The sequence below is a fragment of the Phocoena sinus genome, chromosome 2 (assembly GCF_008692025.1).
Source record: "Phocoena sinus isolate mPhoSin1 chromosome 2, mPhoSin1.pri, whole genome shotgun sequence".
NCBI classification, from domain to species: Eukaryota; Metazoa; Chordata; class Mammalia; order Artiodactyla; family Phocoenidae; genus Phocoena; species Phocoena sinus.
In genome coordinates this window covers 103,743,214-103,759,106 of record NC_045764.1, presented here as the reverse complement: position 1 = coordinate 103,759,106, position 15,893 = coordinate 103,743,214, and the positions used below count along the sequence as shown (strand labels likewise).

Genomic DNA, 15,893 nt, shown 5'->3' with positions numbered 1-15,893 from the left:
GGGAAGAATGCATGATGGATAACTAGACCAGGTCTGGGAAAGAGAGAGATAAATGGGCACTCGGGGAGCTGAGTAGTGACCAGCAGGGCAGAGCTCTTACTTGGACTGTACCTCAGAAAACTGTACTAGGGAAACCTATTTAATGCCATTTTCATTTATTTATATGATTATTTCCTTTACATTACAGAGTGCTTTTTTTTTTTTTAACAAAGAGAAGTGTTCTTAGTCTTGGTTTTAAGAAATCCACTAGAGTTGCCGACTTAGTTGATGCCTTCTGGACAGTGATAAGGCAGTCATTATCTCTGAGTCTTGGTCACCAGTTTTGGTTCTCCTGGGACACCTGGTATACAAAGTTGATCACTAGGGAGGAGGTGGATTCTTTGCATCAGTAGCCCAGGTTTTCCTGAGTGTAAAGACCCAGTATTATCAGTTCCTTCTGCCCCAAGATTTAAAGTTGGGAACATTAGTGTGGACTATGGTAGCTTCAACTGAAGCCCAATAGCCGGGAAAGAAACCATCCCAGCCTTGGAGAACTAGGCTGGATACCAGGGTGCATGAATCCCATGTAGGTGGGTTTGACTTGGCAAAGTCTGGGGCTAATGCTGGAAGCTTCTGCAGCCCCTTAGGCCAGGGAGAAAAGTCTGGACCTGCATGTAGAGTCCTGAGAGCTCAAGTACGAATCCCTGTTGTTGGTTTTCTAAGATGACATTGAGTGGGTGGAAGAAGCATGGCAGACCCTGTAGGCAGCAGAGCTCTCCCCAAACGGGCATGGAAGCTGGAAGTTCTGCCCTTTTGGTCACAATTCTTAGGAAATTCTGGGAAAGGTAAAAACATCAAAAGGAAGATTTTATCTTCCTGACAATAAACCAGGTGGAGTTAATTACAAATTTAAAAGAAAAATTTTATAAGATATGACTTATAAATGTTTCTCAGATTTATGGATCAGGCTACAGTGATTGTAATTCATCTTAAATAAAGTTGATTTTTAAAATAATGGCTAGATTCAGCTGTTATAAGGTCCACCCTGGAGAGGGATTTTTGTCTACAGCTGGAGCAGAATTTTACAGGAGACTCTGACTGGCAGGGTCCAGCCATAGTAGCAGATAATGAACCCATTCCTCCACCCATTTAACAAATATTCAATGACATGTGCCAAGCAATGGGCAAAGTGCTAGAACACAGGGCAAACCTAGTTCCTGCCTTACAGAGCTTACAGTCTGAGAAAGGAACAGATTAATTGAATAACTGCACAAGACAAAGGAGAGTACCTACAGAGCTCTGAAGTTTATGGTGAAGGTGTGTGACCTGGCCTGGTGGCGGTGGTTAGGAAAGCTTTACCTAGAGAGGTGACCCTGGAGGATAGGTAGGTAGAGATGGAAGGGAAATCACTCCAGGCAAAAGGAATAGCCTGTGCAAAGATCCTGTGGTGGAAGGGCATCTAGAAGAGTAAACAAGACTAAAAGAAGGACAGTATGGGGAATTCCCTGGAGATCCAGTGGTTAGGGCTCTGTGCTTCCACTGCAGGAGGCACAGGTTCGATCCCTAGTTGGGGAACTAAGATCTGGCATGCCGCGTAGTGCGGCCAAAACAAAACAAGAAGAAGGAGAGGGAGAGGGAGAAGAAGGAGGGGGAGGGGGAGGCTAGAGGAGGAGGGAGAGGAGGAGGAGGGGGAGGATGGTGTGGCTAAAGCAAGGAGAGCAAGGGACAGATTGGAGAAGGGGAAGCTGAGAGATGCAGGGCAGAGCCTTGTGGGGCCCCATAGGCCACTTTAAGCCTTTGGAAGGTTTAAGGAATTGGAGGTGACATGATCACATTGTGTGTTTTGAACAGATTATTCTGCCTGTGGTGTCAGGTAATGGACTGGAGCGGGGCTGGAGTGGATGCAGAGACACAGATTGGAAGACAGTTGTAATATTTTATGCTAGAGATGGTGATTTGGGCCAGAGTAGTGGTGCTGGAGAGAGAGGTGGAAAACTTGGAGAAATATCTAGGAGGGAAAATTCACGGGGCTTGGGGAAGGATGGGATGTGGCTGGGTGGAGGGTGGAAAGGAGCAGTAAAGCTAAACACCAGGTTTCTGGCTCATGGAACAGGACAGATAGGTGGTCCCATCCACTGATACAGGGACTAGTGTCCCTCACCAGAGAAAGGAAACTGTGAGGAATGGTGAGGCTCAGAGACACCCTTTGTATAGCTCTCTTCTACGTGGAAATTTTCCTTTGGGTGACCTTTGGGGGATCTGGGCTTTGGTTTGAATGAAACTGTTCTCTTACCCCAGGATTCAAGCATAATCTCCAGACCACTTGCATTAAAATCAACTGAGGTGTTTATTAAGAATTCAGATTTCTGGGCCCCAGAATAAACCTCATGAATCAGAATCCCTGGAGCAGAGGCCAAGTCTGTATTTTAATAAACTCACTAAGGGGTTTGACTCCTATGCACGCTAATTATTTAGGACAATGACCTTCCATTTTTCTTCTTTCTGTACTTTTTCCATGCTCTCCTTGCCTCCACCCTTCTTGGGCCAGGAGTAGCCACGAGTTCCCAATGTTCTAAGTGCCGACCTCTAGTCTTCTTGATCCTTTGAGTTTGAGAAGGTTTGCAAGACAAGGGGCTCCTGGGGCAGGACACAGAGGACTAACAAAGGAGCTGTTCATGTTAGCCATGAACACATGAACCAGAAACTGCATAAGGCACTAGTGACATAACATGTATGAGAAAGAAGCAAGTCCTTCCCGCAAGGGGCTCCCAACAGTGAGGGTGACAGACACGAAAACATTCAAAATACAGTAAATGGGGCTTCCCTGGTGGCGCAGTGGTTGAGAGTCCGCCTGCCGATGCAGGGGACACGGGTTCGTGCCCCGGTCTGGGAAGATCCCACATGCCGCGGAGCGGCTGGGCCCATGAGCCATGGCCGCTGAGCCTGCGCGTCCGGAGCCTGTCCTCCGCAACGGGAGAGGCCACAACAGTGAGAGGCCCGCGTAACGCATTAAAAAAAAAAAAAAAAAAAAAAAAAAAAAAATACAGTAAATGTGTATGCAGTATTTAGTAGGAGCCAGGTACTGTTCTAAGTGCTTTATATTTACTAATTCATTTAATCCTTACAACAACATTGCAAAATAGATTCTGCATGACAATGGTGGTGATAAAAAGATGTAGGGTGGGGCGGAACTTCCCTGGCAGTCCAGTGGTTAAGAATCCGCACTCCCACTGCAGGGGGCACAGGTTCAATCCCTGGTCAGGAAATGAAGATCCCACATGCCACGCAGTGTGGAAAAAAAAAAAAAAAGACGTACAGGATGATGGTGAGGAGCCTGGGAAGAGAACATGAGGGGTTTCATGGAGGTAGCTATCAGATGAGCCACAAAAGATGAAAAAAAGTAAGTCCAAGAGGCAAGAAGGACAGAGGAATCATCCAGTATATGCAAAGCACAAAATATGAGACAACACAGCATATTTGGAAAATCCAAATCCAATTGAAGAGGAGGCATGATAAGTGCAAAGTGGCAAGGAATGTTGATGAAGAGGTAAACTTAGCCAGTTCATTAAAAATCCTTTTGCCATATTTTGGAATTTGGACTTTCTTTTGAAAGTAAGAGAGAGCTTTCAGTTAGGGATGATATGATCAGTTTTGCATTTCAGCAGGTTTATGATGAAAGCAACATGGAAAAGAAATTAGGAGTTGGGCTGGAGGTGAGAAGACTAGAGTCTTCTCAATGTGAGAGACAGGGAACCTGAAATAAGATACAGTCAGTGAGAATGAAAAAAAGGGGGGGTAGGTTTAAAAGTTCTGTAGGAAGTAGAATTGATTAGACTTGGTGAGGGTTTAGATTTGAAGAGAGAGGGCAGAGTTTAGGGTGATGGTCTTGTTTTCTGACTCATGGGTAAAGAAAGGTGCCATGCACAGAAATACAGAGGCCAGGAGAAAGAGCAGAATTTAAAATGGAAGACAACTTCCAGTTTTCAGTCTGGCATGTAAGGAGCTTAAAAGTTCTCACTCTTGTCCTTATAAGAAGGATGAACAGAGAATCAAAGACCAAGAGAAAACCTTGAACAAAACTTGAGGGGTAGAAGCGGGGACATCTTACTTATAGAGGAGCAAGGATAAGAATTACTCCGGGGCAGTGGGGGAACTTCCCTAGTGGCGCAGTAGATAAGACTCCGGGCTCTCAGTGCAGGGGCCCCAGTTTTGATCCCTGGTCAGGGAACTAGATCCCACATGCATGCTGCAACTAGGAGTTCGCATGCCACAACTAAGGAGCCTGCCTGCCACAACTAAGACCTGGAGCAACCAAATAAATATATAAATAAATAAATATTAAAAAAAGAATTACATCAGACTTCTCTTCAGAAACCATGCAAGATGAGAGTGCAGTGAAATGTTTAAAGTGTTGAGGGAACAAAAGCCCACCAACCTAGGCTTTTGTATCCAGCAAAATTATCTCTCAAAAGTGAAAGAGTAATACTTTATCAAACAAAAATTGAGGGAGTTTGTAGCCAGGAGACCTAACTTGCAAGATATGCTAAAAGAAATTCTTCAGAAAGAAGGAAAGTGACATAGGTCAGAAATTCAGATCTACATAAAGGCAGAACTTTAAGGAAAGAATAAATTAAGGTAAAAGTAAAAAGGAAGATAACTAGAATTTCGTAGATGTCCGATTTGGGTACTTTGGAACTTCCAGCTAGATGTCCCAAGGGCAGTCGAATGTGTGGCTCACCTGAGAAGACTGATCTTGAGTGGAGACAGGGAGGGATATAGGAGCCATTATCTCTAAGAAAGGAGATGGCCCAAGGAAAGGGTAGTTTCACTAAATCCCTGTAGTCAGAGCAGGTAATTAATTCAGTCAACAAAAAATATACACTGTGTGCCAAGGTTCTGTCCCTGGCAATGGAAATAAGGAGAGACACCAGGAAGGGTGACCAGGAGAAAGACAAGTAAAACGGTCAACTGTATTAGGGGGCTGACTGGAGTAAGCGCACAACAGAAATTCGAAAATGGAAATCTATTTTATTTATTTTAGAACTACACGATTTAAAAAAAAAGATATCAAACACAGAAAAGCACAAAAATTTCCTGCAGTCTCACCATCTAGAAAAAAACCAGATTAACAATCTGATGTACCTTTTCAAACTTTGAATTTTATTTTTTAAAGGCGGGCGCCCTCTCCCATTCTGTAAAAAAAAGAGTTGAACTCTTACTGCAAGCGGCGCGCCGCCCGGGGAAGGCTTTGCAGGCGATGGTCTGGGCGCTGGGATTTAAGGAATCGTATTTGAGAGGGTGAAGACGATGGAGAGGGAAAGTGGCATAAGCCTCGCTTTACAGACTAGAAAGTCAAGACCTCAAAGAACGACGGGCCTTCTCTGCAGGCTCCGCGAAGAAATGCAAGGGCCGGAGGCGGGAAAGGGCCGGAGGCGGGGCCCAGGTCCCCGGTCCCAGCTGCTCAGCAGCCGTCGGAAGTGCCAGGCAGCCGGATCTGCCGGGGCGCGGCCTTATGACGCGCGTGACGTCTCCCCTGTCTGGCGGCCCATTGGTTCTACTACCACCCTTCTCCCGGGTAGGGAAACTGGTCGCGGAGCCGGAAGCGAAGTAGCCTTTGAGTTCGAGACAGCGGCGGCGTTTAAGGCAGAACGACCTGTTGCCAGTGGAGCTGGCCAGCTTCTCCATTCAGGCTCCAGCCCGAGTTGGAGAAAACCCCGGGATTCCGGTGGCCCATGGGAGGGCGCAGTCTCGGATCGCGAACTATCCGGCGCAGAACGAAATAGCCGAGCCTGTGAGGGCCACCGGAAACCGCGCCCCTAGGAGGAGGCGGGAAGCCTTGCCAGAGGTAGGAACACAAAGGTACGGCTCCTGGGGTGGGGCCCGCCGGCCATGGCCGCGCCCCCTGGGGCCGGTCCCGCCGCTCTTCGCTTCGTAGCCGCTGCCTGCTGGCAAGTCGTGCGCGGACGCTACGTGGAGCATTTTCCGCGAGTATTGGAGTTTCTGCGATCCCTGCGCGCTGCTGCCCCCGGCTTGGTTCGGTACCGGCACCATGAACGCCTGTGTATGGGCCTAAAGGCCAAGGTATTGGAGTCAGTAGGACCCGGTAGAGGGGAAAGGGACGGGATGCGAGGACCTGTCCTGGGCCGACTGCTTGGGGGTGGAACCGGTTGGAAAAGGGCAGCTTGCCCGGACGTGGGGATTCTGAGCTCAGCACCCTTCACAGCTGGTGGTGGATATGATCCTTCAGGGCCGGCCTTGGGCCCAGGTTCTGAATGCCCTGCATCGCCACTTCCCAGAGTCTGGACCTACAGTGCGGGACCCCAAAGCCGTGAGTCGTCCCTGGAGCAAGCCCTACCTCCACGTAACACGCGGTGCAACAAAGTTGCTCCTCCTCCCGGTCACTGGATTCTCGTGCCCCTAACTTGTCTTCCTTACCCTCAACAGACAAAGCAGGATCTGAGGAAGATCTCAGAGGCTCAGGAAACCTTTTGCCAGCAGGTGAAGCAGCTGGCAGAAGCCTCTGTTGATTTGGCTTCGAAGCTACAGGTGGGACTGGCTGCTTTGGAAGCTATGGCGTAGCTGTTCTCTCTAGTCCTCTTCTGACCTGCTTAGTTTTTTTTTTTTTAACTTTTTAAAACATCTTTATTGATATAAAATTTATATATCACACAATTTACCCATTCAAAATGTACAACTGAATGTTTTTTTTAATTGAAGCATAGTTGATTTAGAATGTTGTATTGATTTCTGCTGTACAGCAAAGTGATTCGGTTATACATATGCATACATTCTTTTTTATATTCTTTTCCATTATGGTTCATCACAAGATATTGAATATAGTTCCCTGTACTATACAGTAGGACCTTGTTGTTTACCCAATTTTAAATTAGTAATGCTTAGTATAAATAACATTACTGATTTTAATCGAGAAGATTCATTCAGGCTTTTTTCTTCAATGTATACATACTTTCATCAACAATGTACAACATAATTTTTTTTTTTTTTAATTTTTTTAAACACTTTCATTGGAATATAATTGCTTTACAATGGTGTGTTGACCTGCTTCTTTTCCTCCTGCAGGAACTGGAACAAGAGTACGGGGAGCTTTTTCTGGCTGCCATGGAAAAGCTGTTTTTTGAATACCTGTGTCAGTTGGAAAAAGCACTGCCTACACTGCAGGCACAGCAGGTTTTGCTAGGGCAAAACACATAAGGGCAGAATGCTGGGGTGGGGGGTAGGGGGTGGAGTTGTATCAAGGCCTGTGGTCTTCATGCCTCTCTCCCTGCCCACAGCTTCAGGATGTGCTGACTTGGATGCAGCCTGGAGTTTCTATCACTTCTTCTTTTGTCTTGAGCCAATATGGTGTGGACATGGGGTGGCCACTTCCAGGTACCAGGACCATCTAGGAGAACTAAGAATTTGGGGGTTGAGTGTGTAGCTTGCAACCTTTTGAGGCAGCCTATTGGAAGGGTTACATGGGCCTGAGGCGTAAGAAACCAGACTGAGTCCATGTGTTACTATATTGCCTTTTTAAAGAGATTTGTTTTCTTTTTCAGAGTGCTTTGCTACTGATTCAGTGAACACGACAGAGCCCATGGAGCAGAGTCCTCCTCAGCAACCAACACCAGCACTCCACGACCCTCTGCCAAAAGCCCGGCCTGGCCCACACCTTCCTCAGGATCCAGCCTCAAGGAAGCACCCGGAACATTTGACTGGCCACCATTTCAATCTGGCCCCTCTAGGCCGGCGAAGAATCCAGTCCCGGTGGGCATCCACTAGCAGAGGCCATAAGGAGCGCCCCACAGTCATGCTGTTCCCCTTTAGGAATCTGGGTTCACCAACGCAGGTCATATCTAAGCCTGGGAACAGGGAAGAACATGGGACACACACAGCAGATCCAGCAGGTGCTGTGGGCACCAGAGCAGCCTCGACTGTCAAGTCTAGGAGTCCGTCCAAGACCCTGGGAGGAAGGGCTCTGAAGGAGAACCCAAATGACTTGTCTGCCTCAGAGCAAAAGGAGTAAGTACAACAGTTGCTTCTCCCTACTAGCAGCACATGCCCTGCCTGCTCTCCTTTCACCCTGTCTTGCTTGCTCCCACCCTAGGAACTGCTTGGATTGCCCCATGGAACCCCTGAGATTGTCATTATCGCCTCCTAGGGCCAGGAAGTCAGGTAGGTATCCTGAGTCAGGACCAGATCAGACAGCCTCCTCTCTTGGGGACTCTTGAGGTCCTGTGTTCACTGAGAAGAGTACTTGGACTCTGGTTTCCTCCCTGCAGTGCGTCCTCCATCTCTGTGCAGCTCTGACATTACTATAGGGGACCTGGTTTTGGACTCCGACGAGGAAGAAAATGGCCAGAGGGAAGGAAGGGTGAGTAGGAAGGAATGGAAAGCTGGGGAAGGGGATGGGCGGGCAGAACAAGATAGAAAGCCATATGATGCAGGATATGGAGGGCTCAGGGCATGTTTCAGTGATGATAGGATCTCCCTGCTCCCTTCTCTGCAGGACTCTCTGGAAAACTATCAGAAGACAAAGTTTGACACCCTGATCCCCACCTTCTGTGAATACCTCCCCCCTTCTGGCCCCAGTGGTGTGTCTGTCCCTCTTCCTAACCATACAGACAGTTCTAGACTGCTGTGATTAGACTGGAATGCCCACGGCACTCTGCCTGTCTCCTTCCTCCTCAGCTCTCACGCAGTTTAGGGGTAATAAAGTGGAAGTCCAGGCTTGGGTTGCCTGACTATATTGCTAAAGTTACTTTGTAATACTTAATAATTAAATTTTGGATTCGTTAAAACACTGTCTTCGTTTGAGGGAGGGGAATTTAAGCCTTCTATAAGGTCAGTGTAGGTCATTCCTTAGAAACAGAACCGGCCTCTCCAGGGCTGGAAGGGGATCCCTTTGCCATTTTACTTCCCTTGGAGAGTGTTGTTCAGACATGCCCAAAAGGGTTACCAGGGCTGAGAGCCTAGAAGAGAAATTTCCTTTTGCTATTCTGAAAATACTGTGTGTGGTCTGATGCCAGAATATACTTGTAAATTCTCACGCTGCCAGGTTACTTGGGGGTGGTGGCACTAGAATGGAGATGCTTCATGGAAAGGGCACTCACTGTCCTTGACTCCACTGGGTCAGTGCCAACTCCTCCACTTGCCCTGCAGCAGCACCCAGATGCCATCCTTGTGCAGAAATCCCCAGAATCTCAAAGTCATTGGGATCTCTCTTTATTGAGGTATTTAAAATACATAAACACTTCTGAGCTTTGTAGATATTCAAAGATCTATTTAATGAATCTGATTAACAAAACATGATTCTAAAAGCCTACCTCTTCCAGACCAAGGCCATATAAAACACTTATGTATGAATCAGCATCTTTTCCTTTTAATAATCTCCAGGATTCTGGGTCCCCAGATTCCCATTTGATTATCTTAACTTTATTTTCTCAGCCTGCCTTCCTTGCTTCCTCCCCAGTAGGTGCCCTGGGCATTTTGCATGTGCAGATAAAGTACAGAATACTGCAGGAGCCCTTAGCAGAGAGAGGATAGGATATGACCAAGTAATAGCCCTAGTAGCTGGGATGGGAGAGGGGCCCACTGGGGAGCCCTGTGGTGGGTGCTGGCGCCCAGGGAGGGCAGAACTGCTCAGGTCTAGCTCTTGTCACTGAAGATCGGATTCACCTGCTGGGTGACACGGATGAAGGTAGTTCTCCGGCTCAGCTCCTTCAGCTTAGCTGCTCCCACGTAGGTACAGGTGGAGCGGATGCCTCCAAGAATGTCTCGGATAGTATGTTCCACATCCCCTTTAAAGGGCATCTCCACTGTCTTTCCCTCGGAGGCCCTTAGAAGAGGAAAAGCTTTCTTAGCTTTTCTGTCTGGATTTCTTAAGCCCAATGACTCTTCCCCAATCTTTAGCATTTAGTCCCTGTTCATCATTTTTCTTCCAAGTTCTGCCACCACTTTACTTGGGAAGTCACGCTTTCCAAGAACCCTCAGCTTCTGGCCTCCACACCTACCTGTACTCAGCCACGCCCCCGGCATACTTCTTCATGGCCATTTCAGAACTCATGCCGTAGAAGAGCTTGTACTTCTTGCCATCCCTCTCGATGAGCTCACCACCTGACTCGCTGTGCCCAGCCAGCATGCCGCCCAGCATCACGAAGTCAGCCCCTGCCCCTGCCAGCACCAACAAGAGTGGAAAGAGATGAGTCTGGCCCAGGTTCCAACATGGTCACCCTCAGAAGCAACTCACACAAAATTCTCAGGACTGCCAATGATTCTGGCATCTTCCTGGTTTTGTTTCCCTAGCTGGCCCACAACCCAGTGCACAGGCCTACTCTGCCCTGGCTTCTGTTCCTCAGTGGACTTTCCAAGAATTTAAAATAGAGCCTCTGGAGACGCTCTGCCTGGCTTCTGCTCTCTCCTTTTTGCTGCTTTCGCCATCTTCTGGTCACCTCTTTTTACTCTGCCCAGCCGAACAAGACTCACTTCAAGTGTCCCAAGAGCAAAGCTCTCCAACTTCAGTGTGAACAAGGATCACCTAGGAAGCTGGGAAAATGCAGATCTGTAGCCCCACTCCCCAGAGCCAGATGCCATGGGTCCAGGGTGGGGCTCGGCATCTGCAGTGTCCCGCAGTCCAGGGGATGATGCAGATGGCCCTGGCCCACAATAGGAGAGTCCACATCAGAGTCTCAGGATTTCCCCTGCTGGTTTGCCCCAGATGACACCACAGGCTTCTGGGTCACTAGTCATATTATAAAAGAATCTGAACAGCTTTCTTAGACTTCCCTAGCCTGATCCTAGACCCTCAGAGGTGACTCATCCTCTTCTACAGGATCCTCCTTCTGTGCCCTCCTTACCGAAAGCCTTGGCCACATCCCCGGGACAGTTGCAGCCTCCATCCTGCAAAGTAAGGAGCACTATGATGGGAGAGTATGGATGCCCCAAGCCCTCTAGGAGGTCCCAGTGGCCCACCTCAAAGCTGACAGGAACCCAGGAGTCCTGATCCACCTCTACCAGAGCCTCCAGACCTGGCAGAGAACCCAGATGTCTGGCAGCCTCCTACCCCTACCCTGCTCTTGGCCTTACGGAAATGATGTGGCCTTTGAGGCCATGGGCAGCATCTGCGCACTCCATCACTGCGCTCAGCTGTGGATACCCAACTCCGGTCTTCTTCCGGGTGGTACACACAGAGCCTGAGAAGAATGTGACAAGAATGAGAGGGAAGTTCTCCACAGGTGTCTGCCACTGAAGCGGTGGCCAGTGGCCCCCAGTGAACCAGCTTACCTGGTCCAATTCCCACTTTGATGATGTCAGCCCCAGAGAGAATCAGCTCTTCCACCATCTCTCCTGTTACCACATTCCCTGCCTGGGACAGAAGCATCAAAACAGAGCATTCTTAGGGTCAGAAAGAGCCGATCGTGTGCTTCCAGCATTATTACAAAGAAGAGTACCTCGGTTCCCTCTACTTGGGCCTTCTGAGGGCTTTTAGACCAGTCACTTCAAAGGACCCTGCTTTCCAAGCTGAGGTAAGGGGGTGAGTGGCCACTGTCACCGTTGTACTAGGGTAAAGCAGGGGTCCAACTGGAACAAGCTCACATCTGATTTACAGTAGATTTATCTCCCCCTCCCCTCCAAAAGACCCAAACACATCCTTTGCTTAAGCTGTTATGTCATGAAACCTCTCTGGCTTCAGGGAAAGGGAGAGGACATGGTAATGTCGGCTAAATACCCATCTACACAATTGTATTTGCTTTTGATGGACAGAACAGAGACCACTCAATGCTGCGAAGAAAGTGAGGCGTTGTCATAACTCCCCTGAGCTTGTAAAAATAAAATAAAATAAAACAACATGTCATGCATCCCCTTCAATATGACTGTAGTATCTCTCCATACCTTTGGGCAGGTGGGTATGTACCAGAGGTATGTACGATGCAGAAATGTTCCGTTGTGGTTTAGTGAGTGATGTCGGACACTGGATTTACAAAGACTAGGTATCAAGGCTCGGAGAAGACGGCACTGGCCAGTACACAAACATTTAAAGCATGGAACCATGGATCATCACCCAGTGACATGATTAAGCGGACTAGGAAATGCAGCAGAGGAGAAAGGAACTGGTGAAACAAAATGGTGTGGTGGGAAAGAGTGGAGGAAGGAGAGGAATGGACCCACTACAGGGTAGTAGAGACATACCATGATGGTGTGTTCAGGGAAGTGCTTCCTCACATCCTTTACAAATTCAACAAAGTGTTCAGAGTAGCCATTGGCCACGTCCACGCATATATATTTCACCTGGGGAATAGCGTCCAGGATCTGTCCCAGCTGCTCAAAGTCAGCAGAGCCTGTGCCTGAGCTGGCAGCCAGATGCTGTGCGAGAAACAGGGCCATTAGCATGTAAGAAATGACCTGGTTCGTTAGCCAACAGGGGTGGGGAGGTAAGGGCTGGTCCCCAGGAAGCCAAACAAAGATTCCCGGAAGACTGGGCTAAGGAGTGGATCAGGGGAGGACCACTCTTACCTCAAGACAGTCAGGATTCTGGCTAGCAAACTCTTTCCACTGCTCGAGGCTGTAGTGCTTATGGATAGCAGTGAAGAGGGAGAACTGGGAGAAGAAAGAGCCATCAAAAGGAGGGAACTTCATTAAGAGTCTCTTTTTCTAAAAATAGACCTTTATATTATCCTATCTGAGGGACAAAAGGACTGAAGTCTGGAAAGAGCAACTTGAAGAAGTCAGTGGTTGAGCTCGAACCTCAGTTCCACCATTATTCTCTCTACAAATGCAGTCGGGCTTTTCCCCATAAGCTAGTACTTGCCCAACACTCCCACCAAAGTACTAAAGTCACCTGGATTGGATTTCACCTGCCAGCACGTACAGCGCTTCTGAGTTAAAAGGTGACAAGGACAAGCTGTTGGTGCAGTGGGACAAGCAGTAGACAAGAAAGAACCATGAAGAGGCTGGATGGAGCCAGTGTCTGCCTGCACTGACTCAGCCCCTCCTATGATAACCTAGTACGGAGCTAACCTACTTGTGGTATCTTCTGGTCCATTTACCAGCAGTAATTCAGTAAGCCTAAATGCTCACAAAATTACAAGAGGTAAGGCCTTAAGGTTAACAGTCAATAAGGTGCTACCCTTTCTCCATCTCTGCTAAAGTAAAGGACAAATTTTCTTGAGACATGGACCAACCTGAAAAGTCTATCTCATTCAGTCTATTTCAGTCAACCAAGTTCAAGGATATAATGACTCATCAGACTTGTATTTCCTAGCACAACAAATTGCAAATAACATCCCAATACTTTGTGAAAGGCATTCAAAGGCCACTTGTGAATGCTGGTGTTTGTGATTTAAAAGTGCAGACATGCAAATAGACAAGACAGCACAAATCTTGCAACAGACAAGAGACCCAAGGAAGTCAAGCATCAGCCAGCAGTAAGGAAGTGCAAATGCTCAGAGATCATCATCAACACTACCTAGCTAACGCTGGTACAGAACTGCTTTCTCAGCAACACTCTGCCATCAACATGCTAATAGACAAAAATCACTCTAGGAGGTCAGCAGACCTTGGAGATATACTGGCATAGGGTGGCATGATGAGCATATCCAATTACATACCAAGCTAGAGATCTAGAAAAAGATCCTTGCTTGCATCCAACCTTTTAATTATTACTGAGACTTGGCTGTATCTCTAAAATCTGATTTCTTCAGCACTCAGCAGTAATGAAAAGCCAGTCTCAACATAAAGCATCAAGACAGTCCCGGCAAGGTCCATACATTATAGGACATTTGTTAACACTGAAGTCAGATTCACCATTCCTTAACTCTATTGGACAGGCCAGGTGGACAACGGGCAACAGTGGGATTCCTAAGCAGTTGGTAAATGGCAATAGTAATACAGTACTAAAGCTGCATAACTATGAACCTCAGAGAAATGACAGCAGACATTCCACAAAGACTTACAGCAATCAAAAATAGAGAAAGGGAGATGAAGTCCTTAAGGCTGACAGAGCCACAAGCAGCAGCAGAATCCATCAACCAGGGCTACCTGGATTAACCAGAAGAGTGCATATGTCCTCAGGATGCCCAAACTATCTACCTTCTCAGCTACAAATATAGAGGCAGGTAATGTTACTGAAAGGAGCAGCAGCTTCCATTTTGAAAATGAGCAATAACCTGTATATAAGAAAAACACATTCCATTTTGGGCACATCCCAGAAACACCCAGGAACCTAGGACTTAAAGAAGAGGAAGATTAAAAAAAAAAAAACAAGCATGAAAGAAAATAAACTTCTTCTCTCTAGGATCTTCTAGTTAGGAATTTTTGAATGCTCAAACTATATCTAGTTTCTGGACTAAAACAGTGAATGCTGAGTATCCTAACAATAGTGTAAAGAGGGATGACGGTGATTTGGAGAGGGTGATCTGGGTGGTGGGAAAAGCTGGCAGGACGTATAAACTGCTGGACAGGAGAAAAGGGAAAGTTCTGTTAAAATGGGGGCAAAATTTAGCTTTGAATCTCATTAACTCAGATGGCCCTTTAAAGTTATCAGATAAAGGGGCCTTAATACTACTGCAAAAACAGAAATTGAGCATCCTGACTGTTAACTGCCAGAGTTGACCTGGGATGGGGGTGGGGATGCAGATACCTCTGCAGTCAGCCCACAAAACTGGATACCATGAGGAAGGGGTATGAGGGAAGTCCTACCTTACAGAGAACCTTGGCTATCTCAAAGGTGCCTACAGTATCCATATTGGCTGCAATGATGGGGATCCCAGTGTACATCTGCTTTGAGTTCCGAAATGAAAAGGATCTTGTGAGATCCACCTGCAGATATGAACAGGAAACTAAGCATTTCATTTATCCAAAAAACAAGTATTGCAGGAGGGCAAAAGCCAGGAATCTTTCCCAGTCCTGGCCCTCCAGGAGCTTGGGATCAAGAAAGAGCAACTAGAGAAGCAGGCTCACCTCACTTCGAGACTTAAGGGTACTGCGTTTGGGCCTCAACAGGACATCCTTGAAGTCCAGTTTGACGTCGTTGTCGATGTGAGGCATGGCAGGCACCTAAGGGTAGCAGCGAATCTGAGGGCTGGAAGGTAGGAAAAGTCAGGAGGCGGTAGCTGAGCCAATTTTCCGTTAGAACTTAATGTTCTGTTAGGGCTGGCGGCAGGGCTCATCTCTCTCCTCGCTTAAATTGTGGAAGGTCAGGGCATTGATCGAGGCATAGTCCCTGAAGACCGTCACCTCAGACTCGGGTGGTTTCACTTACTCTCGGTGTCTTCAACCTAGGTACTATTTGTTGGGGAGAAGAACTGGGATGGAGTCGTGAGTGACCCTAAATGGTGCGTTCCTTACCCCACTACTCTTCTTTCTCCCGCCCCTGCAAAGAGCAGTTTGGGATAAGAGGCAGATTTGGGAGTGAGAAGGAGTGGTGGGATCCCAAAACCAGCTTCCGGAATAGGGGTACTCACTTCCTGTTGCCGGGGCCAGGTGGCAGTTGACCGAAGCTCCTCTTGATTAGCCACTAACCTCGCGCAGCCCCGCTGAGCCTTGTGGGCAGCGCTAACAGGTTCCGCTAATTGCCGGAGAGAACGAGTAACCGAGGAATTCCAGCTTCGGTGCTGGAGGCCTTTTGGGTAACAGAGTTCACACACTGAGGATGCCGCTGGATCTGAGGGGCAGGGAACTATAACTCCCAGGGTGGGACGCGCGGAGCTGCCCCCTGGCATGATGGGAGGAGTCGTTCGTTCCGCCCTCGCTTTACACTAGCCCCGGCTTGCTGGGGACTCTCAGAATTGCAGAGGCGTCATCTCTGCTGTAACTAGGCGGGCCGCCTCCTTTTTTTTTTTTTTTTTTTAACGACGCCACAGAAACGAAACGCGGACGCATTCCTGAGCCTTTCCGGAACCCCGTGGAAAGAAGTGGGA

At 47.8% G+C, this 15,893-nt stretch overlaps 2 protein-coding genes across 17 annotated transcripts; one reads left to right on the top strand and one right to left on the bottom strand.

The window, feature by feature from the left end:
* Positions 1 to 5,536: 5,536 nt before the first annotated feature.
* Positions 5,537 to 11,844, top strand: TINF2 (TERF1 interacting nuclear factor 2). 8 transcript variants are annotated; one of them, XM_032621998.1, is made up of 9 exons: positions 5,541 to 5,824; positions 6,203 to 6,307; positions 6,424 to 6,525; positions 7,060 to 7,167; positions 7,272 to 7,368; positions 7,536 to 7,998; positions 8,084 to 8,151; positions 8,259 to 8,350; positions 8,486 to 11,834. In XM_032621998.1, exons 2-9 carry the CDS (start codon positions 6,215 to 6,217, stop codon positions 8,618 to 8,620), a joined length of 1,158 nt encoding a protein of 385 aa, XP_032477889.1. In that variant the 5' UTR covers positions 5,541 to 5,824; positions 6,203 to 6,214; the 3' UTR covers positions 8,621 to 11,834. The 8 variants fall into 8 exon arrangements, with proteins under 8 accessions (XP_032477883.1, XP_032477882.1, XP_032477889.1 ...); XM_032621999.1 differs by having other exon boundaries at positions 5,541 to 5,838; XM_032621995.1 differs by having other exon boundaries at positions 5,541 to 6,060; positions 8,486 to 11,825.
* GMPR2 (guanosine monophosphate reductase 2) lies at positions 6,656 to 15,879 on the bottom strand. Of its 9 annotated transcripts, none has more exons than XM_032622005.1 (11): positions 15,438 to 15,872; positions 14,935 to 15,055; positions 14,674 to 14,793; positions 12,490 to 12,573; positions 12,166 to 12,339; positions 11,260 to 11,341; positions 11,062 to 11,168; positions 10,833 to 10,875; positions 9,990 to 10,149; positions 9,655 to 9,814; positions 6,656 to 7,838 (listed from the first exon to the last, which is right to left on the bottom strand). In XM_032622005.1, exons 2-11 carry the CDS (start codon positions 15,019 to 15,021, stop codon positions 7,833 to 7,835), a joined length of 1,023 nt encoding a protein of 340 aa, XP_032477896.1. In that variant the 5' UTR covers positions 15,022 to 15,055; positions 15,438 to 15,872; the 3' UTR covers positions 6,656 to 7,832. The 9 variants fall into 9 exon arrangements, 7 of the variants coding, with proteins under 7 accessions (XP_032477896.1, XP_032477894.1, XP_032477892.1 ...); XM_032622003.1 differs by having other exon boundaries at positions 6,656 to 7,390; XM_032622001.1 differs by lacking the exon at positions 6,656 to 7,838 and adding an exon at positions 15,236 to 15,346 and having other exon boundaries at positions 9,186 to 9,814; positions 15,438 to 15,871.
* Between the last annotated feature and the right edge of the window lie 14 nt (positions 15,880 to 15,893).

Coding starts and splice junctions, on each gene's coding strand:
- TINF2 (XM_032621991.1), top strand. CDS start 5,869: ATGGCCGCGCCCCCTGGGGCCGGTCCCGCCGCTCTTCGCTTCGTAGCC. Junction 7,168..7,271: donor CTACACTGCAGGCACAGCAG/GTTTTGCTAGGG, acceptor CCCTGCCCACAG/CTTCAGGATGTGCTGACTTG. Junction 8,152..8,258: donor TCCTAGGGCCAGGAAGTCAG/GTAGGTATCCTG, acceptor TCCTCCCTGCAG/TGCGTCCTCCATCTCTGTGC.
- GMPR2 (XM_032622001.1), bottom strand. CDS start 15,021: ATGCCTCACATCGACAACGACGTCAAACTGGACTTCAAGGATGTCCTG. Junction 10,150..10,832: donor GGATGTGGCCAAGGCTTTCG/GTAAGGAGGGCA, acceptor TGGTGCTGGCAG/GGGCAGGGGCTGACTTCGTG. Junction 9,815..9,989: donor GGGGGCGTGGCTGAGTACAG/GTAGGTGTGGAG, acceptor TCCTCTTCTAAG/GGCCTCCGAGGGAAAGACAG.